Genomic DNA, 27776 nt, shown 5'->3' on the forward strand with positions numbered 1-27776 from the left:
CACAGGTGGAGGGGGGAGTGCACAGCTGCTTCCTGGACGGACACTCACAGCAAAAGGGGAGGTCTTGGGTTGTCTCCAATCCCAGAAATCTTTGGGTGCAGAATCCCCTCCGAGAAGTTCTAGAAAACTCTAGAAAGTTCGTGAAAACCCCTGCCCCCGGAGATATCGGGAGCCTCTGGACACCTCTCAGATGGCGGCAGCAAGGCTCAGAGAGGGTGAGCCAAGCGCCTGGATCACACAGCAGCCGCCGACAGCCCTTCCCCCCCGCCCGGCCGGCGAGATCATGCGGTTTTCTCTGCTGTTGATTCATAACGAATGGCAGATGGGAAGTTCGATAGGGGCCCCCAATGGGTCACCGGGGTGCTAGGCGCTGCCCTGCTCACCCGCCCTCCCGCCCACAACCGGATGGCTGTGAGGAGAGGTGCTCCCTGAGGCAGGAGGCCTGAGCAACTGATTTCCCAGTCTTGTGGCAGATGAAGAAAAGCAGAAATAAGTCTGAGCCAGGCAGCGCTGGGAGGGCCACGGAACAGAAAGAACCAGCTTGGCAAAACTGGGAGGCTGGGCTGAGTCACGGACCCGGGAGCAGGAGCAGAGGCAAGTGCCAGGTGCAGGACACGGAGGGCCCCCTGGCCCCCCACTGAGTGTTTCCCAAAGGGACACCAGTCCCCCACATGTCACAACAGGACCAGGCTGTGGGGCCTTGGCTTACCATCCTCCGCGGCTCCCAGGGGCTTCAGAGGAAACGACCCAACTCCTCCAACGCCCCCAGCCCCTCTGCCGGCCAGGGGCCTGGTCTCTGTGACTCTCTCCAGCTTGAAAAGAATCTCCCTTCCGGTCCCTTAACACAGGCGAGCTGCTTCCTTTCCCCCACGCAGGCCGCCGTTCAGGGTGTCTGTCACTTTCTGGTTCATTCGGGAATTGTGTACATGTTTTTAAGACGCACGCAGACACTCACAATGCATAAAACATGAATGTACCATCTAATAAACTGTTGGGAAACCGACAGCCACGTGATTGGCACCCAGGAGAAGGTGAAGGCTGTCATCAGCTCCGGGAGGGTGCCCGGATGTTCCTTCCTTCTGCCCAACGGCCCCCACGGCGCTCTGTGGCCAAGGAAGACTTTTTGGTAATAAGATTTCTCTTGTCCTTCATTTCTAAAATCGACGTGGCACCGTCTTCACTTTCTTGGGTGTGCCGTCCTAGGAGTATCGACTAAGGTCAGAGTATGGGAATTATCACCTGCACAGTGGCCAGAATGTGGTTCCAGCCCCTGAAAATCTCCCTCCGGGTACCCCCTCCTGGGTCGCCGGACCCTCACCCTGGGCCCCAGCCCCCAGAAACCACTGATCTTCGTGGCCATGATGTTTAAAATATTTTTCAGGCTGTCGTATCAAGGCAAGCCTAGTCTTAGGTAGCTCTTCAGGTTGGTTTCTCTCCCTTAGCGTTTGAGATTCCAAGTGCCTAAGACCCCTCGCTCCTGCAAGCGGGGCGTGGGGCACCCCCCAGCGAGGTTTACGCGCAGAAGACGGCGCAATGTCTCCCGTGCGGAATGATGAAGACGGCTACGACCAACACTGTGCTCGTTTCTCCAGGATAAATCCCTCGAGGTGGGATTTGGGGGTCCAGGGTCTGCCCCGCACCGCTCAGGGCTTCCCAAAGCTGCCGCACCACTGCACGTGGCCCGCCGGGAAGGAGGACACCCCTGGTTGCTCGGCGTCCTCTTCCACACGCGGTGGGGCGCGCATGTTTCATTCTCGCGCTTCTAAGACATGCGCGACGGCGTCTCCTTGGGGAGTTCATCTACCCGACCAGCTAACGGTGTGTAGGCCCCATCCGTGCATCCTCCTCGGGGAAGGATCTAGTCGTGTCATGTACTGATTCTTTTGTGCGTTGTTGTCTTATGACTGTGTCTGGAGAGTTTTTGTATGGTCTGGATACAAGTCCTTTATTGGGTAGGCCGTAGGCAAATATTTCCTCCCGGTCTGCGGGGGGGGGGGGGGTGCTTTTCATCCCGTTAACCCTGTCTTTAGTGGAGCAAAATTTTCAATGTCTATGCTGTTCAAGGTACCCATTTTTTAAACTCTGTGGATCATGCTTTTGGTGTTTTTTCTGAGAACTCTTCCCCAAACCCAAGGCCATGAAGATGTTCTCTGTTCTTTTCTTCTGGGAGTTTTACCATTTTACACATGAATTTAATCAATTAATTGATTAATTGATTTTTAATATTTTATTTATTTGAGAGAGAGGGAGAGGGAGAGCCTGAGCAGGGAGGAGAGGGAAAAGCAGGTTCCCAGTGCAGGAGCCCAGGGCGGGACTGGACCCCAGGACCCTGGAATCCTGACCTAAGCTGAAGGCAGTCACTTGACCCACTGAGCCACCCAGGTGCCCCTACAGGTGACATTTGGATCTATGATCCTCCTGCTCATTTTTGTGTAGGTCAAGGTTCTTCCTGCTTCCCTCCTCTCCTTCCTCCCACACCCCCTCCCCCCCGCCCTGCCCTGCCTGTTGTCCCTCCTCTGCCCTCCCCCCACTCCTCCTTCCCCTCCCCCCCCCACCTCTTTCTATACCACTTCTTCTTTTCCTCCTCCTCCTCCCCTTCCTCCTGGTTAAATTCCAGCTTGGGGCTGCCCTGAGGAACCAGCCGTGGGCACTCGGCACACACCGTCTGATGACCGTCCTCCATCTGACTTTCTGGGGGTAAATATCTACGTGTGGCAGGGCTAAGTTCTGAGATATTTCCCAGATACTATCTTTTCTTTTAAGATTTTTTAAAAAATTTATTTGTCAGATATATAGAGAGCGAGCACAGGCAGAGCGGCAGGCAGAGGCCGAGGGAGAAGCAGGCTCCCTGCCGAGCAAGAAGCTCCATGTGGGACTCGATCCCAGAACGCAGGGATCATGACCCAAGCCAAAGGCAGCTGCTTAACCCACTGAGCCCCCTGCCGCCCTCCCAGATACTATCTTTTGCCAAAGTGCATGCACCGATTTGCACTCCCACTGGCTCTGGTGAGTTTTCTTGGGCTGCACTTACTCCCTCTCTCTCTTATTCATAGACAACATACTCCTCGCTGCTTCTCTGGTATTAAAAATGTCCTTTCTGCTTGGGGCACATGGGTGGCTCGGTTGGGCGGCCAACTCTTGGTTTCGGCTCAGGTCATGATCTCAGGGTCCTGGGATCGAGTCCCACATCAGGCTCCTTGCTCGGCAGGGAGCCCGCTTCTCTCTCTGCCTCTGCCTGCCATTCTGTCTGCCTGTGCGCTCGCTCTCTCTCCCTCTCTCTCTCTCTGATAAATAAATAAAATCTTTGAAGGAAAAAAAAAGTCTTTCCCGCTTAATGAGGAATGAGATATTTACATCATTTCCAAGTACCTCCCACTCCTCGGATGCTGGGTGTATGGCCCCTGAGGGCCATGGCTGTCCGTCCCTGGACCCTGTCCTTGGCCACAGCTGAGGTCATGCGCCGCCGAGGTGGCCCAGAGGCAACCTGGGATACCAGGTTTTCAGTGGATGAATCATTTCTTTGGAGGAGACAAGAAGTCCTCATCCAGTGGCCCCACTGCTAGTTTTACACTTTGAAGACAGGTTCTCGCACACCTGTGCTCCTGGAAGCATCCTTCCCGCTGCCCAGGTGTCCGTCCACCGGCCGGCAGGGCAGGCTTCGGGGGCGTGGGAACGCGGCTCTGCAGGCCTCCCGCCTTGAAATTCTCCTGATGGCTCGACAAAGGCCCCGCGCGGCCCTTGAGCCCCGACCTGCGCCAGGCGGGACAGCCGCGGCTGGTGCGCAAGTCCCGCAACCGCGGGCCCGCCGTCGGGGCAGGCGGCTGGCCCCTCCGTGCCTCGGTTTCCCTGCTGGAGCGGAGGAGAGGCCCTCCCCGGAAAGACGCGGTCAGGCTGCAGGAGGGCGGGGAAGACCAGAGGCTGGCGAGCGGCGCCTGCCGGCCGCGGGGGACATGACGTCCAGGTGCGCGGACGCCGGGGCAGGGCCTCCCCCGCCTCCCCGCCGCCCACTGCCCGGATCCTGCCCCGTCCTCTGCCTGCACCGGGCCAGCCCCCACCGCGCCCTCCAGGACCGGCGCGGTCCCCTTCGCCCGGGATCGCCGGCTCCCGCCCTCGCCCCCGGTCCGGCTTCCCCGCAGCGGCCACCAGAGGGCGCCCACGAGCTCCCGAGTCAGGTTTCCAGCACTCCGGCTCTGCCCACACCCAAGGCTCCCCACCTCCTGGGGCCCAAGTCCTTCCCCTGTGATCCCCTAGGCTCTGCACGACCTGACCCTGCCCTCTCCGTCCGCCCTCCCCTCCTCCCTCTCTAGCCCTCGCTCACTCTGCTCCAGACACACAGGGCCCCTGGCTGTGTAAGCCCAATGTTGCCCCAGGACCTTTGCATAGGTTATGCCCTCTCCCTGGAATGCCCTGTCCTCGTGTCACTATTGTTGCCCACCCTGCCCTGCTACTCTACTTTTCTTCATAGATTAAGCCCTGGTGATAAGTGCCTGCCACGACACGAAGGGACCCAAGGACACTGTTGAGAGGACCCAGACACAGGACACATCCCACTGGACCCCACTCCCAGGAGGGCCCCAGAGGAGTCCCATTCGCAGAGAAGAGACGGTGGGTGCCGGGACTCAGGCAGGGGTGGGGAGTCCGGGCTTCGTGGGGACAGAGTCTCCATGAGGGGAGATGGAAGGTTCTGGAGACGGAGGGTGGGGGTGTGGGAGTGCTTCACACCGCTGGGCAGTGCACTTGGAGACGGTTAAGGTGGTGAATTCTGTTATGTGTACTCACCATTGTTTAAGAAGGAAAAAGGTCTGAGAGAAGATCACCGAGACAGACCCAACCTCCTCAGTTTACATAAGTAAATACAGAATGTCCAGGACGCAGGCTCCTCGGTCCCCGACCCCCAGTCAGGAGGCACGTCTGGCCAGATGCTCCAGCCCCGCAGTCTAGACAAATGAAGCGGAAGTCGGGGCCAAGTCACAGAACCTCAGAGCAGGGGGCCCTGGAGCCCGAGCAGGGCCGCTGTGGCCGCCGCACCCATGAGCTCACACAGCAGCCGGCCACGCGGGGACCAGGCAAGACTCTCCAGAGCTCGGGCGCCCCTGCAGTGCCCACCGCCCACCTGCTATGGCCAGTGAGAGGAAATAAGCCAGAGGGGGCCACAGCATTTAGGAACAAAATTTATTCCAATTTAAAACAGAATTCATTTCAGGAGAAAGATATGAAAAGTCAATTTCCATCAGCTCTCTCTGGATTAAGGGGTCAGGGCCCCGACGCGCGGAGCGGAGCCTGCTGCCCCGCCCCCGCCCCCACATGGCAGCCTTGGCCCCGGGAGGTTGGCACTGAGCTAACGGGCCTGTCCGCCAGCGCGCACAACAATACATGCATTTCAAATGACAAAAGGTTTAAAAACAGTATTTTTATATAATATTCTTCTTTAAAATAGGTTAAGGTTGAAACCGTCTGAAATCAGGACTGTATAATATACAAGTATAACCAGGGGGCCAGCGGCGGTCGCTCGGGGGCGCTGGCACCAGGCTGTCTCTCGGGCGAGCAGGGGATGGGGGACCAGGGCCCCTCTGCTGGGACCTGACACAGTCGGGGGGGTGGGGATGGAGCTCCCCAAGGTGGAAAATGAGAAAAACAAATCCCACACAATGGGCAAGGGAGGGGCCTGGGCGGCCCGGGCACTGGCACAGAGTGGGTCTCCGACCCTCTATGGCACACAGCAGTGTCCCCATCCTCCGGCCCTGGGCCCTCGGGGTTCCAGAAGCGCCGGGTGGGGGTGGCGTGGCGGTCCAGTCAGACTTTGGCTCTGGGGTGCTTGGCACACTGCTCCCTCCAGGAAGAATGAATACTTTGGCCCAGTCACACCCTGCGCCCCCGAGGCCCAATCCACCTCCCTTGTGATCCGGGCCCGAGAGGCGCTGAGACCTTGAGGTGCCCACCCTGCGAGGCCCCCGAAGTCCCTGGGCAGGCCCCCCCAGCAGCACCCAGGGCACACACTGCGGACTTTGGCACGCCCCCTCCCTTGCAGGACTGTCCCCAGAGAGGACTGATCACTAGGAATGTCGCCGCCCCACCCTGCAGAACTGCCCGCAGTCGCCGCCAGCCCCCTCCTTCCTGTGACAGCGTCAGGAGAGCGCAGGGAGCGAGGCCAGGCCTGGCGTCCTGGCGTCCGGTTTGCTGTCCGAGTTGCTTCTCCTGTGGGCGGGCGGCCCAGACCAGGCTGGGGGGGGCAAGGCATCACTGGCAGCTCGTTCCCGCTACGTTGTGCAAATCAAAACAAAACAAAACCCACAAAAAACACTGTAGTGCTCAGTCTGCGTCAGATAAAAACGCACCCCCCCAAACACAGCCCCCACTTGTTCCCACCCTCCGAGCCCCTCAGAAGGAGGGGGCCCAGGCAAGGCAGCCCATGGCTCTGGCTCAGTGCGTGGCCGTGGCCGTGGCCAGGCCTGGAAGCCACGCGGGGCTGCGGCACCAGCAGCCGCCGGCCCTCCACGGCTCCAGGCAAAGTGCGCGTCGTGCTGCGTGCTCGCCTCCCGGGGGCCGGGGGCGCGGGGGGGCAGAAGTGGGAGCAAGGGTTTGCGCCGGAGGCCGTGCCTGGGAACCGCCGCGGGCAAGTCCCTTCTCTGCCGCTCGGGGACTGACCTGAGAATATTCTGAAAGAGCCCCCTGCCCCCACTGCTTCCAAGTTGGCTTCAAAACAGAACACATCGAAACCGACTCCCAGTCCGGCTCCCTGGGCGCAGCGGGGTGCCCACGGCCCTCGGCGGTGTCTGGACAGCAGCCTTTGGGGCCCCAGGAGAGCCCCCAGGCCTCGACGTCTCCTGACCACGGAGCCTACGCGCTGCCTTGTTTCCTCACCAGAAGCAAAGGTTAGGCACTTCCCAGGGCGGGCAGCCGAGGGCGCCGCCCACCCCCACTTCTTGGAGTCCAGGACGTCAATAACTTAGGGAGCGAGAGAAAGAGAAGTCACAGTCCTGGGGCCTCGGGGTGAAGGCCAGGAGGGGGGCACGGGCCGGCGGGTGGCTCTGTCCCCGCTGAGCGCCGGGGGGCCGCCGGCCCGGGCTGCGGCTGCGGCGGGGGCGCGGCACTCGTGGGTCTCTTCACTGGTCTTGTCTTTCTTTTCCTTCTTTTTCTTTTTTTCTTTTTTTTTTTTTTTTTAATAGAAAAAAGCGAGCCACGAGTCAAGGCCAGGAAAAGGCGGCCTCGCCGCTGACACAGGTGAGAAGGTGCACGAGGTGTATAGAAAGAAAGACGTAGGTCCCCTGATAACTGTGAAATAAAAACCCTTTGTTAAAAATATGCAAACAAAATCAACTCTTCGGCCAGCAGAGCCAGCGGCCGAGCTGTCCCCGCGGCGGCCGAGCTGTCCCCCGCGGCGGCCAAGCTGTCCCCGCGGCGGCGGCTCAGACCAGGTTGTACTCCTTGAGGTTGAGCTGCAGGATGGTGTCCTTGACGGCCGCGAACACGAAGCGGATGTTCTCCGTGTCGGTGGCGCAGGTGAAGTGGGAGTAGATGATCTTGTCGCTGTCGGGGTTCAGGTCCACAAACATCTTCAGGATGAACTCCCGGGCGGCCTGCGCGTCCCGCTGTGGCCCTGGGGAGGCGGAGGCAGGGGCGGGTGAGCGAGGCCGGCCTGCACCTGCCGGGGGGGGGTGGTCACAGACACCCACGGGGCACAGACTGATAGCTGGGCGCGTGCAGAGACACCCACCGGGCACGGACAGACACAGGGATAGAGACTTGCAGTGCGAGGACTGACACCCGTGGTCTATGCACTGACACTCGCCGAGCACGGACAGGGCACTGGCCAAGCAGGGGTGTCGCCTCCTGCCTCCCCAGTGGGAGCCCCGGGGCTGATGGCCAGGCCCATAGGGGAGCTGCTGTCCCCCGAGGCCGCTGCTCTGCCACCGCCGGCCGGCCTCCACCTGGGGGCCCTCGGCCTCTCAGCCGGCAGCTGCCCACAGACACCCCGGACCACCTCCAAACTGCCGCGAGCTTCCTGCCCAGCCCCACGCCCCCCCACTGCACTCCCACGGCTTCCCCCCCAACACCCACACCCAAACACGCATGGGTGCCCACACGCGGGCACACACGGAGCCACGTGCCCCTGCTGCCCTGGCCTTGCGCACACAGCCATCGGGCCACGGGCATGTCCCTGAGGCTCTGGACTGACCAGGCCCGGACTGCCCTAGAGTCCCGTGTCATTTCCCCGTCCTGCGTGTGTGGAGGCAGCAGCGGCGAGGCCACACAGCGAGAGTGCCGGAGAGGGGCCTGGGGATGGTCCGTGCTGTTCTGGCTTCTGTTAGAGCTCAGGCTGACTCAGAGGGGAAGAGGGTCCTGGGTCACCCCCCCAGTCCCAGGGCCTCATTCCCCCCCACTCAGGCTCCAGGCAAGCAGGGACCTGGGAGCAGAGTGGCCCCGTGCACCCCTCCAGCGGCGGTGTCCACGAAGCTGCACCCCTGGGAACACAAAGACCTTCCGCTCACCGAGGCTGGGTGGGGGCGGCACTGAGGTGCGGAGGAACACGGAGGCTCCCCAGCCCCCACCGGCCGTGCCACCAGCCTCCACCAGGGTCCGCATCCCCCAATCACCACCACATGAGGCCCAGAGAGCACGGGGGGGGGGGGGGGGGGGGGGCGGCGAGCCCGGCCCCGCCCCGGCCCCCGCCGCTCACCGTCGAACTCGGGGAAGTAGTCGACCAGGTGGGAGTGCAGGATCTTGTCCTCCAGCAGGTCCTTCTTGTTGAGGAACAGGATGACCGAGGAGTTCTGGAACCAGGGGTAGGTGATGATGGTCCGGAACAGGGCTTTGCTCTCCTCCATGCGGTTCTGCGGGAGGAAGTCGTGAGCACCACGGGCGCCCAGGCCGCAGGGTGGGGACGGGGGACGGGGGACGGGGGACGGGGACCTCACCTCGTTGTCCGACTCCACCAGCACCTGGTCGTATTCACTCAGGGCCACGAGGAACATGATGGACGTCACGTTCTCGAAGCAGTGGATCCACTTCCTCCGCTCAGACCGCTGACCCCCCACATCCACCATCCTGCAGGAAACGGGGGGCTCAGCGCCGCTGTCCCCAAACCAACCCCTGCCACCAACAAGGCCGGCGTCTGCTAGAGCCTGGAAGGCCCCCGAGTCTGTGAGAGCCAGCAGAGCCCCCGCGCCCGCATGTGCCAGAGCCAAGAGGACACGCCGCCCCCAGCAGCCGCGCCTGACGGAGGAGTCACAGGACGGGAGTCCGCGAACCCGGCGCTTACGGGGACCAGATACAGGCCAACCCCTGGACCCGAGGTCCCACATCTGGAGACCCAACCCCTCGCCTGGGCTACATGCACGACCGTCGGCCAAGCACCATCCGTGGAACGCAGCAGAACGAGATGAACCGAGGACGCCCGCACGCCACGCCGGTCCCGCCTCGCCACCGAGGGGGTGGCCCACGGAGCGACACGCTTCCCCTGCTGCCAGGAGCAACTGCAGGTCGCAGCTCCCGCTGGCACGAAAAGTACATGCCATCTGATAGTCCGGAGGCTGGGCTCCTGGACAGAGGGGGCAGCCGGTGGACAGGAGCCGCACAGACACGGGGCAGGGGCTTGCCGCCTGCTACGGGGCAGCTCCTCGGCTTTCTGCGATGTGGGAAGACGCTACTTTTTAAAAGACGCCAAGAGCAGGCAGGCAGGGTGGCCCACAGGAGGCAGGGGACCCCAGCCAGGCCCTGCCAAGGGTGGGGGGTTGGTGGACATCAGGGTCGCCCGGGGCACAGCCAACACCAGTGCGGCCGCTTGGCAGGGCTTGCCCCGAGGAGACTCCACCAAGCACAGGCGGACGGTGGACGTGCCAGGACACCGAAGGGACGGCCGGGTGGTGACAGGAGAGGGAGGTGATGGGCCAAGGGCCCCATGTGAGGCCTCAAGGACCGCAGCAGCTGTGGCCGGTCTGGGGCATGCCACAGGGGCAGACAGGCACTGGGCCCACGGCCTTTCTGGGCCACATGTCTCTCCAATTAAGGTCCCCTGTCCGGGACCAGGTTCATCTCCTCACATGGCCAGGGCAGCTGGGCCATGACCCAATCCCGCTCCGGTCAGGGGACCCTATGGGCACCCAGCTAGGGAAGGGACTGGCCGGCAAGGGACTGGCAGTGCCAGAGGGTGTGGACCCACGACAGAGCCAAGTGCAGACCGGGGAGGGGCAGCAGGGAAATCCCGCCGGGAGGAGGTGACACGCACAGCCTGAGCTCACAGAGGGGAAGGGCGGGGGCCGGGCACTCCGGGCAGAGGACCAGCAGGCAGAGGTGGCGCCGCAGTCAGGGGGAGGCCCGGGGGAGAGCCCACACGGGGGCCGGGGGCGTGCTCGGCCCAAGCCCCAGCCTGTGCCCCACAGGCCTCAGCTCCGAATTCAGAGGTGGCAGCCCCACCAAGGACCCAATTAGACAAGAAAGAAAACCCAAACCCCGAACCCTCACCAGGAAAACGCACATCGGACCCGCACAGGGCGGGGGCGTAGGGCTTCCGAGGCTCCAGGGACTCACACGGGGATCTGGCAGAGGCCCAGCCGGTGAGGGAGGGTGCAGGGGGCCAGAGGGGCACCCGGCTCTCTCCCGGCAGGTCCCTGTCGTGGGGGGGAGTCTCAGGCCAAAGGCTCCGCAGTGCTCTCCAGAGCCGGCGCTCCGCGGCCACAGGGCAGAAGCCATGGCCAGCGACAGCTGCCACAGCTGCCCACCCTTCTGGGACCCCTGCTCCAGGAGCACCAACTCCTTCCCCAGCGGGAGCCTAAGCAGGGAAGCGGGGGCACCATGATGGGGTGCTGCGGGGCCCTCCCGGCCGGCAGACAGGACCCGCCCCTCCTGGGCCTCCGGGCACCGGGCTGAAACCTTTCCTCCAAACTCAGTGCCCCAGAACCCGGGGCTGAGTCCCCGCGGATGTCATCAGTTAAACGACACCAGGCTAGCGTGGGGTGGCCCTGCAATCACCAGAGGGAATTCCGGACACGGACACACAAAAACAGGCCGTGTGACCGCGGGGGCAGGGATGCAACGGAGACACGGAGGGCGGCTGACAACCCCGGGCAGCTGGGAGGCACGGGGAGCCGGAGACGCCCCTCCCCGCCTCCAAAGGAACCGGCCCCACCCACGCCCTGATCCTCGGCTTCTGATGCTGGGACCACAGAAATGCCTGTGGCTTCAAAACGCCCATCTGTGGTCACGCGTGGTGGCCCCAGGCGACACGCTCGCCCTCACCACCCAGCGGCTCCGTGGCCTCACTGCATGGCGGGGCCCGTGTCCTCGAGGATGGCCCAGGTCTACCCAGGCCACACCCCCTGCCAGGACGGGGCCCCGTTCTGCCCACATGCCAGGAACCCCCATGGGCCCAGGAACCGGAGTCTGGAACCACCCGTCACCTGGCTCCGCACGGGTCCCCAGGCTCCTCTACCACCTGTGGCACCCGCAGCTCCGGCCCAACTCCAAACCCCCTGCCCCACCGACACACCCTGGCGCCCTGCCCCAGCCACAGGCTCGTCACAGAGGTCCCCCAGAAGGCCCTCCCCTCCAGGCTGGCTCTGGCCAGAACCGCCATGGCCCTTACTGCTTCCGGGACATGGCTCACTGCAAAACCTAGCGACATTCACGAGTCTATCTCCCGTCCTGGTTCGGAAGCTCCCCGAGAGCAAAGACCGAGACCCAGCCAACCTGTCGTGGTCCCCACCGCAGGTGCGAACAGCCACCACCATGGCGCACGGCACCCACAGCAGCCCCGGCGCATGGCCCCCCCGCATGGCCCCCCCGTGCACGGCCACCCCGGCACATGGACCCCCCGCACACGGCCACCAGGCCACAAGTACCTGAAGATGATGTTCTCCAGGTCGAAAGGGTACTCGATGATGCCAGTGGTGGGCACACGGACCCGAAGCACGTCTTGCTGGGTGGGCAGGTAGCCCGAGGTGGCGATGCGGTCCACGTCAGCCAGGTAGCTGCGACACAGAAGGCACCGGGTTGCGCGGGCTGGCAGGCAAGGCAGGGGATTGGGGGGGGACGGCCCGGCCACTGTGGTCCCTGAGCAGCAGGAAGGGGCCCAGCGCTGAGCCTCACCAGCTGGGGCGGAACAGCCGGGAGCACTCGGGATAAGGTGGACCCAGGACCCTGCAGAGGCCTCCCCGCCCCGCCCCGGCTCTCATGGGACAGAAGTCAGGCTGGCTCCGGGGGACCCCCACGGGGCTACCCGAGGACAGCCGCGGCGGCGGGAGAAAGGGGACTGGCCGGGCAGCCGGGCTGCAGCCTCGCTTCTCCAGATGAACGTCCCTGCTCTGGCACCGGCGTGGGCTCAGAGAGGGGCCCACCAACGCTGTCAAGCACGCCCGGCCCTCCGGCCCTGAGCAGCGTCCCCGAGCCCCCCGTGGCCTACTCACTACTTGGCGGAGTCGGAGAGCTGGTACTCCCGCCGGCGGTCGTAGCACTCCTGGATGCCGGGGTCGTCCCACAGGGTCTTGATGGCGTGCACATAGCGGTGCTCGAACGTCGTCACCTTCTCCACGTCCACCTCGCGGATCAAGAGCGCGTTGGCCTGCGGGGAAGGAGGGAGAGCCGTGGGCTCGCCGGCGCCTGGGCCCCACGGGGCGCCCGACCAAGCAGGGACCTCCGCCCCAGAGCAGCACGGACACATGTGGGCACGGAGCAAGAGAGAGCCGCAGGGGCTGTCCCTCAGTGGGGGTCCCCGTGCCAGAGCCCGGGAGTGAGGGGGCTCCTGGCACCAGGCCGCGCGGCTGTGTGCCCCACACGTGTGCCCCAGTGTGGGGGCGGCAGGCGGCATGGGAGCAACCACGTAGACGAAGAAGCAGACTCCGCGAAAAGTGACCGAGGGTCAGACCCAAAACAAAACAGGCACCGCAATGAACCCACCCCCGCAGCAGCCCCCCGCCCCGTTTCGCAGGTGAGGCAACAGGACCACCTCCGATGTCCGTCGGGCCTGCACCCCCACCCCCGGCCCACGGCTCCTCAAACCCCAGCAACCTCTGAAGGGAGTGGGGGCAGGGCAGGGCGCTGGCCGGGGAACCTCCGGGGCTCGAGACTCGGGAGACCCCGCTTGTCCACGTGCCTGTCGGGACAGGGCAGCCCAGCCGGCCACAGCGGAGGGTCTGGGGAGACACACCTGGGCAGAAGCCGAAATGGGGAGTGGGGGAGCCCTAGCCCGCGCTCTGAAAGCCAGGAGAGATGCCCCGCACCGGTGCCTGCAGCCGTGGCCTCCAGCCCTCACCTGCCCCACAGTCTGGACCTGCAAAGGCCGACGCCGGCCCAGGAAGACACCCCCGGCTGTTGACATGTGACAGCCTCGAACACCCCAGAGGACAGTGCCTTCGGCTTTGTGGCCCCAGCTCCGTCCCTGTACCCAATGCCATCAGGGACGACACGTCAAGGAGCAGGTACCGTGTGCAGCAACAACACCGTATGGACCAAAAGAGGGTGCCGTGGGCGGCCGCTGCGAGACACGGAGGGACACGGATGGTCCACACACCGGCCTGCGGTCGGACGCTGCAGCGGACCCCAGCCGAGCACACAACCCAAACCCCGCCCCAGACGGCCGCCCACCCAACACCGGGCCCGGCTGGGGGTCCCTGGTCATCTGTGACCTGGGGACAGAGGGAAGAAGGTGCCAAATGGAAATGTAGCAGTGGCCTGGCGGACGGCCCTTCTTAAGCCTGAAAGCAAACGGATTCACTGAACGCGCCCTGTGTAAGTACGGACTCCCGTGCCTCACATCAGCCCAGGGCAAACCTCCAGGGCTGACCAAGAAACCCCCAAAATCAGATCTACAAAAGCCAAGCCAAGAGGGGCCACCAGCAAGAGCCCACTGCCGCCCGGCCGGGGGCACACTGCATGGAGGGGCCAGTGGCTCCTCGCGAGGGCAGACCCCCTGCTGCCCTGTGAGTCCCCGTCTCCCGGGGACACGGCCGGGGCAGTGGCGACAGGTGTGCACACAGATGCTGCACGTGAACGTCACCGCGGCAGCCGTCCAGGAGCCAAACGCGGAAACCCGGCGCCCGTCCGCGGGCGAGCGGATGTGCACAGCACGTCCACCTGCACACGGAGCGTGACGCAGCCCTCGGGCGCCGGACCGACAGATGTGTGAGAACAGCCGGAGCAGGAGCGAGGCCCCCGCACAGCCCCGAGGACGGACCCCGAGCCCACGACACACAGGAAGGGGACCAGACACAGGAGGCCACATGGAGTGTGAATCCACGCGTGCGACACACCCTGACCAGGCCCCTCCACGGACAGGAAGGGGCTCATGGGGGCTGGGGGCTGGGGGAGGGGCGTTGACAGGTGACGGGGACCTGGGCGCCTGGTGGTGATGGAATGTTCTGGAACTAAACAGAGGTGATGGCTGCACAGCTGTGTGTGTCAGAAAGCCGTGAACTACAAACTACGGGGAGACCTGCCCCGTGAGTGACTCTGGTCTCGAGGAGCCGTTACTCTGGAAACAGGAGGGGAGAGGCCCTGCCTACCGGGAGGCACACGGAGCGGACACGGCGCTGAGGGCTCCTGGCCGGGAGGACCGAGGCGCGGTGCCCGGCTGGGAGGACCGAGGCGCGGTGGGGAAGGCAGGTGCCAGCGGGTGCAGGGCGGGCCCCAGGCCTCACCTTGTTCTGCTCGTACTTGTACAGGATCTTCAGGGTCTCCATGGCACGGATCATGGCCTGCATGGCCGTGAAGATGTTCTGGTACACGAGCTTGGTGAAGCCGCGCTTGTCCTCCTCCGAGTAGCCCGCCCCGTGGATGATCCGCATCTGCTTGATGAACGTGCTCTTCCCGCTCTCGCCGGTGCCTGCGGACAGGGCCGTGTGAGCGCCAGGCCGGAGCCCGCCCCCGCCTCCTTGTGGAGCAGGGTCACTAGGGGTCGGAGCCCGGGGACTCGGCGCTCAGGGGGCCGTGGGGCACCCTTGGCCAGCAGCGGCCGCTCTGCAAGGGGCGTCCCCACTACGACCTGGTCACACCCCAAAGCGGACGGCCCTTTGACCCAGCGGGAAACCGAGGCCCAGCGTGGGCAGGGGGTGTCTGCAGGGCACCCAGCACTGAGGTGCGGAGCAGGCGGGTACCCCAAGCGTCCAGCCCGGTCACACGGCAGACGACGGGCCTCCACACGCACTCCGCGCCCCAGAGGCCGCCGTGAGGCGCCGCCGTGCGTCTCCGCCAGGCGCCATGGCCTCCTTGACAGCCAGGCCCACCGGCCCGTAGGACCTGCCCACGGTGGACGCCCACGGTGGACGGCACGTCCAGTCTGGCAACGTCTCCGTGGACTCCAACCACACTCCTCATCCAGGGCCCCACGAGGGTCACCTTCACTTTGGGGCAAGAGTTCAGTTCTGCACGGAAGCCAGGGTGGTCTGAGGACAGAAGCTGTCCCTCCCCGTTAGCTGAGACCTCACAGACCCACCCACCCGGACGAGTCCTAGGCCCGCAGTCCACGCACGGAGGCCCCCAGCTACCCGAGCCCGGTGTCTGCTCCCTCCCGTCCGCCGGTGCACATGGTGTCGGACCCCCTCCCTCTGCAGGCGTGAGGGGTGCGGGGCTCACCGGGCTCTTCCAGGCCTCACGCTGACCCCCACCTCAGCCTCGAGGGGTCGGGGGATCGGCCGACAGGCGGGAAGGCCCGGAAAGCGGCCACCCATCCACTGTGCCCTCACCCAGCCCCACCGGCGCCCTGAGCCACGCGCTCTGCTCCGCTCCCGCTCCCCCACAGTGCGGCCCGGCAGCCCCTCCCCACGCTGGTCCAGGGGCCAAGCGGCACAGGGTCTTCCATGCCACACAGCTGGGCCCCAGGTGGAGACGGACCCCTGCAGGAGGGCGGGCTAGACTCCTCGACTTGCTTCCAGCTGGCAGAGCAGGACAGACGACGGGTGTCGCTTCCGAGACTGGGTCACAAGACGCACGGCGGCCTGTGCCACGCTGTCCGGCACCACGGGCAGAGGGGGATGGGAAAGGCCAGCCGCCAGGCCGTGAGGACTGCAGCAGCGCTGGGGACAGGGCCACGGCTACTCCAACCACGGGAGGGACCCGGAGCCCGGGTGGCCCAGACCCCGGACCCTCGGAGACTGTCCGCCGCGGGAGGCCAAGCTGGGGAGCGAAGTGACAGCAGAGCAGGAGACAACGTCCAACGTCCAAGCGCGCGTGGCCTCCAACGGCCGTCCGGACCCCCCTGCTCACAGGCTCAGAAGCCCCCGCCTCACCGCACCTGCTGCCGAGGCTTCCTTCCGCCCCGCGCCCCCGTCAGCCCCGTGGCTGCCCACGTCCCTGCACGGCCCGGGCGGGGTCCTCCGTGCGGCCGCTGCCGGCTCCCACACCCGTGACGTGGACTGCACTCCGGAAGGCCCCGGCACCCCGCGGGCAGGCAGCCCTCCCAGGCCCCTGGAGTTGTGACCGTGGCCCGAAGGGGAAGCCCGTCTGCAGGCGTCTGCTGCTGGCCTGCTCGACTGACCACGGCCTCCGGGACAGACCAGTTCCGTGGGCCTCACGTGTCCCCCGATCCTGCAGCCGGGAGGCACTCGGTCCACACCCGAGGGACCAACCACACTCGGGGAGACCTGAGCCCCAGGGGCCTGGGCTGTCACGCCCGCGCCTCTCTGGTGCTTTCACCAACTGCCGCGGGGCCTTCCCGGGATAAGCACAATGACCGTGGGTCCATCATCAAGGAAGGTGGCTGCCTTCGCGCCATCCCCTGTCTGTCCTACTTCAGACGACTCACCTCTGCTCTCCAGGTGACACAGGACACCTGCTCGCTCTGACCGACACCCCTGAGAGTTCCAGGGACAAGAAGAAGTGGAAGGGACGTGCACAAGACTCCACATATCCCCAGAGGGACCCACACTGTGGGGACTCCAGGAATGCAATTTCCAATGCAGTTTCCTCTTGACCCGGATCTGTGCCCCTGGGTCTGTCCCTCTTGGCGCTGTGGACCCCAGGCACAGTCATTCTTCTGGGGGTGCAGCGGAATGTCCCGGGTACTGCGGGGGGCTGAGCAGCGTCCCCAGCCCCAGCCCAGGACGCCTGGAGCACCACTGGTGTGCCAAACACAGACCTTCCCAGATACCGTCCAGGGTCCTCTGTGAGGCAGGATGGCCGAGGGTTCGAACTCGTTTTCGACAAAACTCTGTTACAGAAAGGAAACCGCCCCGCCGGTCCGTCAGGCCATGTCCGTCTCAGACAACGGCCGAACAGATGCACACACGCGAGCCAAACCCCGAGACACAGCCCACGGGTCAGGCCGAAGGGGAGACGAGGCAGGTCCCAGGCGGAGGCCACTCGCCGCTGGGAAACGCAGGCCACGGCTCTCGCCACGAGGGGTGGGGAAGACCCACCGAAGAGGGTCTGTGAGCATGTCTGGTGGGAAAGGGACTGGCCTCACCCCTGCTTTTCAAAAAGGAACTGGGAGGCACCACTGGTTAAGCTCTACTCTTGGTTTCGGCTCAGGTCGTGATCTCAGGGTCGAAGATCGAGCCCCAGGTCGGGCTCTGCGCTCTGGGTGGTCAGCCTGGGCTTCTGTCCCTCCGTCCGCCCCTCGCCCTCAAGTGCGTGAGCTGCTCTCTCAGAAAAATAAACCTTGGAGATAGAAACAGCCCCCACTGTACCACTCCAGGGGCAGTGCACGCCCGCGGAGGGGTCGCGCACACGCACGCAGTGGGGTCGGTCAGCGTGACGCCTGCCCTGGGCCCCAGGAGGCCATGGAAGGTGTGGGAGGCACGTCTGTGAAGCGGCCCCCGGCCTGGCCAGAGAGAGGGTCAAAGGGAAACGGGCGTCTGGGGCACCGCCCTAAAACTGAAGCCTGACATGCGGGATCAGCCGCGGGAGATGTCAGGGGGTCCTGGACAAGGGGCATGGCCGAGGTCACGCGGCGTCTGGTCTGCAAAAGAACCAAAACGCAGACACACGGCGCGGCCGTGGGAGGTGACGGGCGTGCGGCCTGACCTAACGGAGGTGACCATCCCCCGGCACCTCCACGTATCAAATCCGTGGATCACACCCCACGAACTCGCGCGATACTCATGTCAATCAAATGTCGATCAAGCGGGAGGGGACGGAGGATGCCAGCGGGCACAGCAGGCACCCGTCTCGGTCTGATCAGTGACCCCGCCCGGGGCAGCCACCCCTCTGCGGGGAAGGACAGAGAAGGGAGGGCGTGGGGGGGCGGAGGCAGGGAGGCGCCACCCGGGAGGACAGAAGCGCGTCTCACGGTGGGTGCGCTCCGGACCAACGTCAAGGCCAGGTGCATGGGCGTGGCGGGCAAGGGGGCCCTCCACCCTGGCACAGGCCAGGCCTGCTGCCCACGAGGCGCTGGGCCATCGCAGCGTCCGGGAGGGAGGGAGAGAGACCAGGAGACTGGGCTCGGCGCAAGGCTGAGTCGGCCAGAGCAACCCAGTTAGCTTTCCAGATGCCCTGCTTCCCGGGCCAGCTGAACCACGGCCATATCAGTCATCTGGGAGCTGGGACTCAGGCCTCTGACAGGATCCCTGGCCCCGGGAACTGCCGCATGTGACCCAGTGTCCACCTGCCCAGAAGGGTCTCGGGGCAAGGCCTGCCTGGACCTTATGGCCGGGCCCCCGCAAGCCGCCACTCACCCGCCCCCTGGGGCCCGGCCACCCCTGCCCTCGCCTCCCATTGGGCTCTCTCCTACAGACACGCGTGGGGCCCTGGCCCTCCGCCTCCGGCCTCCAACTCAACCTGCCTGACCCTCGGTCACGCCCCCCCGCAGAGACCTGGTCCCACGTGCCCTTCCAGCTCAGAGCCCTTGACGGCTGCCCAACAAGTAGAAAAGCAAGCCCCCTCCAGCTGAGATATGGGAGGCTCCCAAGCCTGAGCCTCACTATGCGCACAGGCCCCCGGCCCCGCCGGCGCAGCTGCCCCGGACGCACGAGCTCCCGAACTGTGCGCTCAGCCAACACCGACGTCCACGCCAGCACATGTGTGACCGTCAGAGCAGCGTTCCCAGAGCCCGAGACGTGGCGTCGGCCCAGGGGTCCTTCAGTCCAGGCAGATGGTCACAGCAATGGCCCAGCCGTACCGCGAGGTGCTGCACAGCCCCGAAAAGGAGCCCCGTGGACACAAGCGACAGCCGGATGGGGCCCAGGGGCCTCTGCCATGCGGGAGGGCGTGGAGGACATGCTGCTGGGGGTGGTGTGGAGAGAAGGATGACAGGAGGGTCCCTGCCGTGGGGGGACGCATGCACCGGGACGAGTGGTGAAACCCCAGCCCCTCCCCGGAGGGAACCGTGGGGCTCCAGGTTCCGGCTGTGCACATCCCACCGCCGGGCTGCCTGGCGTTCACAGACACATCCGCGGCCCCCACCCGACCCGGAAACAGCCTTCCCAGCATGACTGGCACCTCCTGCATAGAAACTCAAGCTCCCGCCTCCAAGAAGCCCCCCAGCAGCCGGCACCGCACCTGACCCTTCCCCAGAGGACGCCAGCCCGCCGCCCCTCGTGAGGGCCCCTCCCGGTGTGCACGCTGGGCTGGGCTCTGCTCACAGCCTCGCCCCGGCCCCTAGCACCGGCCGGCTCCTGGAAGGCGCAGCACGAGTTTTATGAATGAGTGGAATGAACTTGGTCCCAGCCCAACGCGACGGCTCGTCAAGCATCCCCCACGGGGCCTCCGCACCCCTGCGCCGGGCAGGGGACTCGATGGGCCGTCACTCCAAGAGCAGGGCCCTAGCATACAGGCCAGCCTGGCGCCTGCCCCGCGGGGTCAGTGGGACACAGCAGGGGCAGGGAGCCTGTGGACGCCCTCTGGGCACGCTCTGACACATCCCCCTCAGGAGTGATGTGTGCCCAGCAGAGACCAGCTGACGGAGATGGAGGAAAGCAGAAACCACTGTCCCACCCTCTCCAGGGTGGGGGCTGCTGGGGAGAAGGAGTCCGAACCCAAGCCCCAGGCGGGCAGGGAACGGACTCCAGAGGCCAAGGGCCGGGGCCTCTAGGGCAGGAAGCTGGTCTCATCTCCCTGAGACTCAAAGTAAGCCACGGAGCCCTGGACCCCAGGGGCAGGCAGCCAGGCTGCCCATGACTGTGGGGTGTGGGTGAAGCCAGTAGCCGCCAGGACCATGGAGAGACAATGAGAGCCCCCCGGGGACCTGGGACTCCTGAAATCCAACAGGGACCTTGAGCTGTCTGGACAGGCCTGAGATCACCGACGGGACTCGGACGGCGGTTCCTGGCTCCTCCCTTGTCACACGCCCCTACGCACTCATTCATTCGGTGACAGAGCTGTCACGGCACCGCCTCTGGGGAGGTGCAGGAACTGAAATGCAGAGAGGGTGGGTGGCTTGGCTGAGGTCACGCCACCAGGGACCTCGACACAGAGCCACCTGGCCTGGGTGCTTGGGCGGAGCACCCCTCCTGCAGCAGCGGCTCCTGAGAGAGCACAGGTGCCAGGGGCAACCCCCCCCAGGAGGGAAGGGCGCTGGACACCCAGCCGTGTCAGCGGGGGCCTCCCCTTGACAGCGGCCGCCCTCCGGGTAGGCCACCACGCCTATTGTACCCGAGGCCCAAAAGTGGGAGTGGCTGTCCCTGCTGGTTTGGGTGGGTGTCCTTCACCTGGCCCATGTCTTCTGAGCCCACACTTTTGTCCCCAGGTTCCTACTGCCGCCCTTCCCGGGGCACCCAGGCAGCCGGGGTACTGTAACCCCCCCCCCCGGTCCGGCCCAGCCCCCCATCCACCCAGCTGAGGCGTGGGGACAGAGCTCACGACACCTCCTCGGAAGTGTGGCTGAGGGTCAGAGAGACCCTCAGGAGCCCGCCGGCCCCCCGCTGACACTCTCGCCCCAAGGGCCTCCTTGAGCGGCCTGACCCGTCCGCTCCCGCCCGCTGCTCCCGAGCTCCCACCCGGCCCACTGGAGGGGTTTACGCTGCCCCCCCCGCCCCGCACTGGGCACCACCAGCCAGCAGCAGCCGGAAACCGTGAGGAGGAAGGACATCCTGACTCCCTCACCTCTGACGACCAAGCTCGAGACAGGAGGCCCTGCTCAGGCACCGAGGGTTCTGCTGGCCAGGACGGACCATCCCGGGGGCACCCCCTACCCCGACTGACCCTCGCAATCATTCTGGAAGGTCACCGGGATTCTCTCCATGTCACGGGAGTCAGACGGGAGCAGACACCGCATTCCAGCACTTTCTGGCTCGGCCCTGGTGGGGCATAACGCCTCCCAGGGCGGTCGTGGTGGCTTTCGCAAGGGGCTGCCACTAGCAGTGACCAGACAAAACAGCTCCCTCTACCTGCTGAGTGCCCGCCGTGGCCCACGGGCGTCCGTGGCACCATCTCACTTAACCCCATGACCGTCTTTCGGGCCCAGGGCGCCATCCCACGGGATGGACGGGAAGCAAGGCTGGAAGACACAGCCTCACCCCAGAGTGAGTGTGCCCGAACTGCTCCGAGCCGGCTCCACGGGGAGCCCTCAAAGCCAGCCCCCCCCCACGGCAGGAGGGCCTCACGAGGAAGGCGGCTGGAAGCTGTGTCCCCAGCGGCCCCGTCTGCTTACATCAGAGCAGAGCGCCGCACACACGGTGGCAACGGGCATGCCCGCGCAAGGAGTCGTGCATCCCGGCGGGCTGCGAGCGGGGGTAGCGGCGGTCCACGTCACTCCCACCCCACTTCCCTGGGGGCTTCGAGTCCCACTAGCTAACTGGTCACGGATAGCTCTGCCCTGGGGGCCAGGCTGGCGGGGACCCGGAAGCGGGGAACCGCGGCAGGAACCAGCAGGAGCCCTGCAGCAGGTGAGCAGGGGGACCAGGACGACCGGTCAGACGCCCTCCGGAGGACAGACACACGGGCCCCCTAGGAAGACAGGGAGGCCCTCCCGGAGCACAGCAACTACAAACCCCTGTGAGTGGGGCCACAAACTCCCCGAACCAGCGAGCCTGGGGGCTGGGGCTGGGGTCCTCTGGGAGCAGCCTGAGTCCTGCCAAGCCCCCCACCGAGGAGCGCCCCTCGTCTCCCCCCCAGCTGTCAGGGCCCCGGGCAAGCAGGCCACCGAGGCTGCATGTCCTCAGTTGACAGGCCACCGCCACCGGCTGGGACAGCAGCAGCCAGCAGGGCACGAGCGTGGCGACCACTCCTCCCGCTGCCCGATGGCCATCAGGCTCTGGCCACCCCGCCCACCCGGTGCTGAACTTTGCACCCTGCGCCATCTGGGACGGAGAGAGACAAACACCACCCACCCTCCTCCCCGAGTGCTCCTAGAAGCTCTGTCTGGCTTCACGGCTGCACCCCAGACACCCGGGGCCACCCGCCACAATGCCCGGGGCCACGATGCCGGGCTGCTCAGAGCAGGGCTCCACCGCAAAAATACGAAAGTGAAACCTTCTGCGGTCGAGTATCCAAGACAGAACGCTTCCTCACCGCCCACCGCAGCGACCAGCCCACGAGTGGTCCCGGGCACGCAGGGAGGGGGCAGAGCAGGAAGCAGGGAGAGATCACTGTGCCAGCGGAGTTCGGAGGCTGGGCCGGGCCCCAGCAGCCCCAGCGACCCCAGCGACCCCAGCGGCAGGACACACCCGGCAGCTGAGCCCAGGGGGCCCCACGCTAGCTGACCTCTACCAGGCCCCACGGCAAGGCGGGGAGAGAGCTGTGGGCGGGCGCCGGCATCCTCCGGGTTCACGCAGGGAAACTGAGGGAGGGGAGACCTCAGGGCAATTCTGCGACACTTCCAGACACTGTCCCCAAAGAAAGAGGACCATTTGGACAAAAAAACAAAAAAAAAACAAAATTTAAATTCGGGGCACATGGCACATCCCGGGGGAGGTCACGGTCCTACCACAGCCCAGGGGTAACCCAAGGGGGCACGAGAGGCTCCCCGAGGGGGCTTCCCGCGCTCCCAGGCAGCAGGAGATGCAGCCCCGCCCCCCCTGCTCGGAGCCAGCGCCGCCGGCACGGTCCTCCGAGCCTCCAAGCACTGGGAGGCGCGCCCTTCCCACCGCGGCCACCACACCCCATGCCAGATTCCGGGCCTTTTCACTGCGCTTTGGGGGCCGGCGCAGCCGACAGGAAGCCTGTGGAACTGACCGCCCTGCTTTATTTAGAAGTCCCAGAGCCGCCGGCTCGGCCGGGCCAGCACGCTGCACCCCCGCAGTAACACGGTTCCCATGAAGACCGGTTTTCAGACAGGAAGCCTGCCCTAAGGAACAGAGAAGGCGCCTCCGCCGTGGTTTTCTACCAAGTGACAGACCCACGACAGCAAAAGCCTCGCCCAGCAGAGGTCACAGGAGGCAGAAGCCAGCCAGGCCGGCCTGGGACCCCTGTCCAGGAGCTCCTCACCGGGTCTGCGGCCCCCCCGCTCCCCAATCTAGAGTTCTCTTCCATAAAATGGGGGGAACCGTAGCTAGTTCTCAGGACCGCAGATCCGGGGCCTGGCAGGGCGCACTCGCTGCCCGGCCGTGCTCTCTACTCCCGTCCCCAAGCAGACAAAAGCCGAGCAAGACCCCGCCTGAACAACAGCACCTACAGAGCCGGACGCCTGCCTTCTACATGTTCACACGCACAGTGCGAACCCCGTGCACACACACACGCGTGCACACACACGGCTTTGCACACACACGCCCGTGCCCACTCTGTAAGCAGGAAACAGCCAACAAAACAACGTGCACGGTCTACACCCCAGCTCTACAAAGCGCACCTGAGACCCTGTACTCCCGCGGGGCACCGGCTGGCGGGGGGTGGGGGGGTGGGGGTGGACAGGTCCCAGACGGGGGCGATTCTGTCTCCAGGGCACTCCAGGCAGTACCGGGGACGTCTGTGGCTGTCACCACCGTGGGTGCTCCTGGCGTCCAGTGGGTCGGGCCAGGGATGCTGCTCAGCCCCCCACTCCAGCCTTCACGCCCGTCTTCCTGCCGCAGACCCCCCCCTTTGGACCTGCAAGCTCACTTCTTCCTCCTCTTCCCACTGCCCCCCCATACTCAGAACAATCCCCTGAAACGGGGGCATGACTCCCCATAGCGCAGGCTGGCAGGGAGAGGGCCAGGTGCCTCTCTAGGGTCACAGGGCAGCGGCAGTGCGGGACCAGAGACAGGTGGTGCTGCTGTCCACACCCCCTCCCCCAGGCAGGCACTGGGACCCTTTGGGCAGGTGGCCCCGCTGGGTCTCTCAGTCCAGGGAGACTGGAGACACACACCAAGGCTGCAGGAGCGTGAGCCGTGCACTGCTCCCGGAACCCCATGTCCATCCAAACCTCGGGTGCTCAGGGCGAGTGGCGGGGCATCCAGAGGCTCACAGGCCCCCAGGAAAAGGCCCTCTGGCAGTATCCTTAACACGCCAATCACTTCTCCAGTCCCCTTCCCATAATAAAGTCCGCGTCATGCTGCAAAACCAGCCACAGCCACGCCAGCCTCCCAGAGGCCCCCCAGAACCCACTGCAAGTCTCCTCCAAACTCGAAGCTTACTCTCTGCCTGGATTTTCTGCAAAGCTGGCGTATTTTATAGTCTTTGGGTAAACTCAACGCGTCTGTTTAAAAAAAAAAAAAAAACACAAAACAAGGAAGATATTTCATCAAACGGAGGGCCCAGCAGGGCCACTGCAGCCAGGAGAAGCAAGGCATTCCCGCCAAGACCAGCGGCCACGGCCACGGCTCGTTCCCCGGCAGACGCGGCCACGGCCATGGCTCGTTCCCCGGCAGACGCGGCTCCTCTGGACGGCCCCCACCCCGCAGCACAGCCCTCTGAGCCAGCGCCTCCTCCCACCCTGGGCCCGGCCACGCTCCTCTGAGGGCGTGTGAGCACTTCCAGCCTTCCCTGCAGTGCGGGAACCTAGCAGAGCTCAGAAGGGCAGGGCAAGGGTTTCTGTTTTGTAAACGACCTTCCTGCCTTGGGCAGTAGAGTCCTTCAACAACCCTCCTCTGGGCGACAGCACTTTGCCAGCAGCTGGGCCGACGTGCTCCCTACAACAGGTGTGCCCTGGGGAGACGAAGACTGGGACCCTGGTGACCGGGACAGGAATCTTCCCCAGGACGGGGAGGACCCGGGAGAGGGGCTCCCTGCAAGACGACAGGAATGGGTTTGGGGAAGGGTGATGAGCTGGCCGGCTCTGAGGACCCCCGCCCCAAACGGGAGCCCTGAGGGAAGGAAGGGCTGTCCTCTCCCGCAGGTGGTGGGGATGGGGTGCTCCGGGGGGACAGACCCTGCCAGTGCGAACAGCGCTCCACCTGCTGGGAAGAACCAAGGCGAGATCCTGGGAGGTGAGGGGGTACCGCTGGTGGACTGCAGCCCAGAGGTCTGGCCCTGAGCAGATGCAGGGCCAGCGAGAAGGGGACATCCCGCAGCCCAGGGAGGAAGGGCCGGCTCTGCACGGGCAAGGGGCTTGCGGGCTGAGAAGTGGCATAGGACCCGCGCTCCAGGGTTCTGGGGAGCCCCCACCCCCGACAGTGGGGGCAGGGGTCCTCGGTGGAAGGTGCGGGGCCCTAATCTGGGCAAGAGGGGCAGGGCCGTCCCCACGCCTGCTGTGCACACAGAAGCCCGGCTGGCTGGCCCCGGGGGGACTCCGGAAGCCCCGCACGGGCAGCGCAGGCACGGCTGACCCTGGAGGCGCCCGGGCTGACCCGCGCGGCACCGGCAGGGCCGACCCCCGCCGCACACCTCCCCCAGGGGCCGGGGCTGGCGGGGGCCGGTCCCCCCGGAGCCCCGCGCGCGCTGCGGACGGCGCGGGCGGGGAGCGGCCCGGGCGGCGGGCAGCACGGCGGGGGCGGCCGCGCCCGGCCCGCGCCCGGCCAGCGCCCACACCCGCGCCGCCCGCGGGACCCCGGCAGGCCCGGCCGCACTCACCGAGCAGCAGCAGCTTCAGCTCGCGCCGGGCGTCGCGCTTGTCCCGCCGCAGCTGCTTCTCGATCTCGGCGTTGATCCGCTTGGACTCCTTCACCTCGTCGCTGAGGCAGCACGCCATCATGGACTCCAGAGTCATCGTCCCGGCCCCGGCCGCCCGCCGGCCCCCCCCCCGCCGCCGCCGCCGCCCCCCGGCCCGGGCCTGGCCCGGAGCCGCCCCGGCCGCGCCCGCCTGGCCCTCGGCGTTCGGCCCCCCGCGCCGGCCGGTCCACCTCGGCCGCCTGCGAGCGCCGGTCCCCGCCTGGCCGCGCACCCCCGCCCCGCCGCCCTGCGCCCGCGCCCGCGCCGCCGCCGCCGCCGCCAACCGCAGCCGCCGCGACCGAGCGACAGCGCCGCACAACCTAACCCGCGCCCGGACAGCGCCGACGGGCGGGCGGCGCGGCCAATGGGAGGGGCCGGCGGCCCGCGCGCCCTCGGCGGGGGCGGGACGAGCGGCGGCGCGGGGCGGGGCGACGCGCGGGCGGGGCGGGGCGCGGCGCGGCGGGCGCGCCCGCGGGTTAGGTTGCGCCGACGTGGGAAGGGGGACGCGCAGCCGGGAGCCGGGCGGGGCCGCCCGGGATTGTGGGAATGTGGCGGACTCGGCGGGCCGGCTCGGCGGCGCTCGGCTCCGCTCGGCCCCGCTCGGGTCCCTCGGCCCCGGGCCGAGAGGTGTGGACCCCGCCGCGGCAGTAGCGGGACCGGGCGACCTCGCGCTTCCCTCCCCCGGGAGGCGCTGGGGCATCAGCCCTCAAGGTCTCCGGGGAGGCGCCCTGGCATGGCCAGACCGGAAATGAACCTTCCTCTTGTCCGTTAAGCATTAAGGGGACGCCTCCTGTATACCGGGCCGGAGTCCAGCATTAATGCAGCACCTGCTATTTACCAGATGTGGTCCAGACGTTAAGGAGTGAACTACCAGACACGGCCAAAGCCTTAGGGAGTGCCTACTGTAAACCCTGCATGGGCCAGGCATTAGTGCAGTGCCTGCTGTGTTCCAGGCGGGGAACAAGCATTAATGAGGTGCCTACTTTATACCAAGCCCCGCTTTAAGCCCTTTAAACCAGCCCTACTACCCGGCTGATTTTATTGGAACGTCGCCAAGCCCTTCCCTGTGCACACGGAGCCCGAGGCTTTCACCCGGTACCCGCCCAGTCGTGCGGTTTCAACAGCCCTAAACCACTTGCCATCTGGCCTCGCACAGAAAGCGACCTGGAGCAAGGTTCAGACACAGAGAAGGCACAGAGAAGGTGCTCAATCAATGCGTTTTGAATGACGGAAAGAGAAAAAGAGAGCCTGCAGGGTTCCTAGGACAGCAAACCCATTCTACAGACAAGGAAGCTGAGGTTCCCCTGGGCACTGTTCTATGCTATGGCCCCTCTCCCAGCCCTGACCCCGTGGGACGCCCCCCACACCTGGCCGTGCCCAGACCCCATCACACACCTTCCGGGCTGCACCTGCTGTTCTTGCTTATCTTGAGATAGGAGGTAAGAAGAGGGTCAAAGTCTCCATTTATTAGTCGAGCGGGGGTGTCAAGATTCGCTCCTTGAAGCTTCCACCTCTGGGGCTTGCATCTGCCCCTTGCTGGACACACAGCCAGGGCACGGGGGGTGGGGGCGTGGGGCTCCCCCCACAAACAGAAACTCCACGTGTTGAGGGTCGTTCCTAGTGACCAGCAGACCATGAGCTCCAGGAGGGCAGCGACTGTGGAGGTCCAGGTCACGGAGGGGTCCTCTGCCCCTCTGCAGCGACACTCCCGAGCACCAGGTCCTAGATGGAGGGAGGCAAGCAGAACCCCTCACCCCTCGTGCAAGTCCCACACATGCAGGGGACTTTGTCTGTCTCGTTCTCTGCGGCATCCCCGGCCCTAACACGGCACCTGGCAAATACTCCGTATTTGTGCTCTGTAAACATTCCTGAAACCGGAGAGGGAGCCCAGCTGTCTTGCATGCTTCTCGTCT

General features: G+C 65.6%; 1 protein-coding gene and 1 long non-coding RNA gene across 2 annotated transcripts; one reads left to right on the forward strand and one right to left on the reverse strand.

Moving 5' to 3' along the window:
* Positions 1-2563: 2563 nt before the first annotated feature.
* Positions 2564-6872, forward strand: LOC106003686. Its single transcript, XR_001176323.2, has 2 exons — positions 2564-2697; positions 4466-6872. It is a non-coding gene; the product is annotated as an uncharacterized LOC106003686 (long non-coding RNA).
* GNA11 (G protein subunit alpha 11) lies at positions 5159-25975 on the reverse strand. Its single transcript, XM_045086908.1, has 7 exons — positions 25786-25975; positions 14631-14815; positions 12402-12556; positions 11838-11966; positions 8916-9045; positions 8678-8831; positions 5159-7597 (listed from the first exon to the last, which is right to left on the reverse strand). The coding sequence occupies exons 1-7, from the start codon at positions 25919-25921 to the stop codon at positions 7407-7409; spliced, it is 1080 nt and encodes a 359-aa protein (XP_044942843.1). The 5' UTR covers positions 25922-25975; the 3' UTR covers positions 5159-7406.
* Between the last annotated feature and the right edge of the window lie 1801 nt (positions 25976-27776).

This window comes from Mustela putorius, unplaced genomic scaffold (assembly GCF_011764305.1).
Source record: "Mustela putorius furo isolate JIRA1106 unplaced genomic scaffold, ASM1176430v1.1 tig00000095_pilon_pilon_pilon, whole genome shotgun sequence".
Taxonomy (NCBI): Eukaryota; Metazoa; Chordata; class Mammalia; order Carnivora; family Mustelidae; genus Mustela; species Mustela putorius.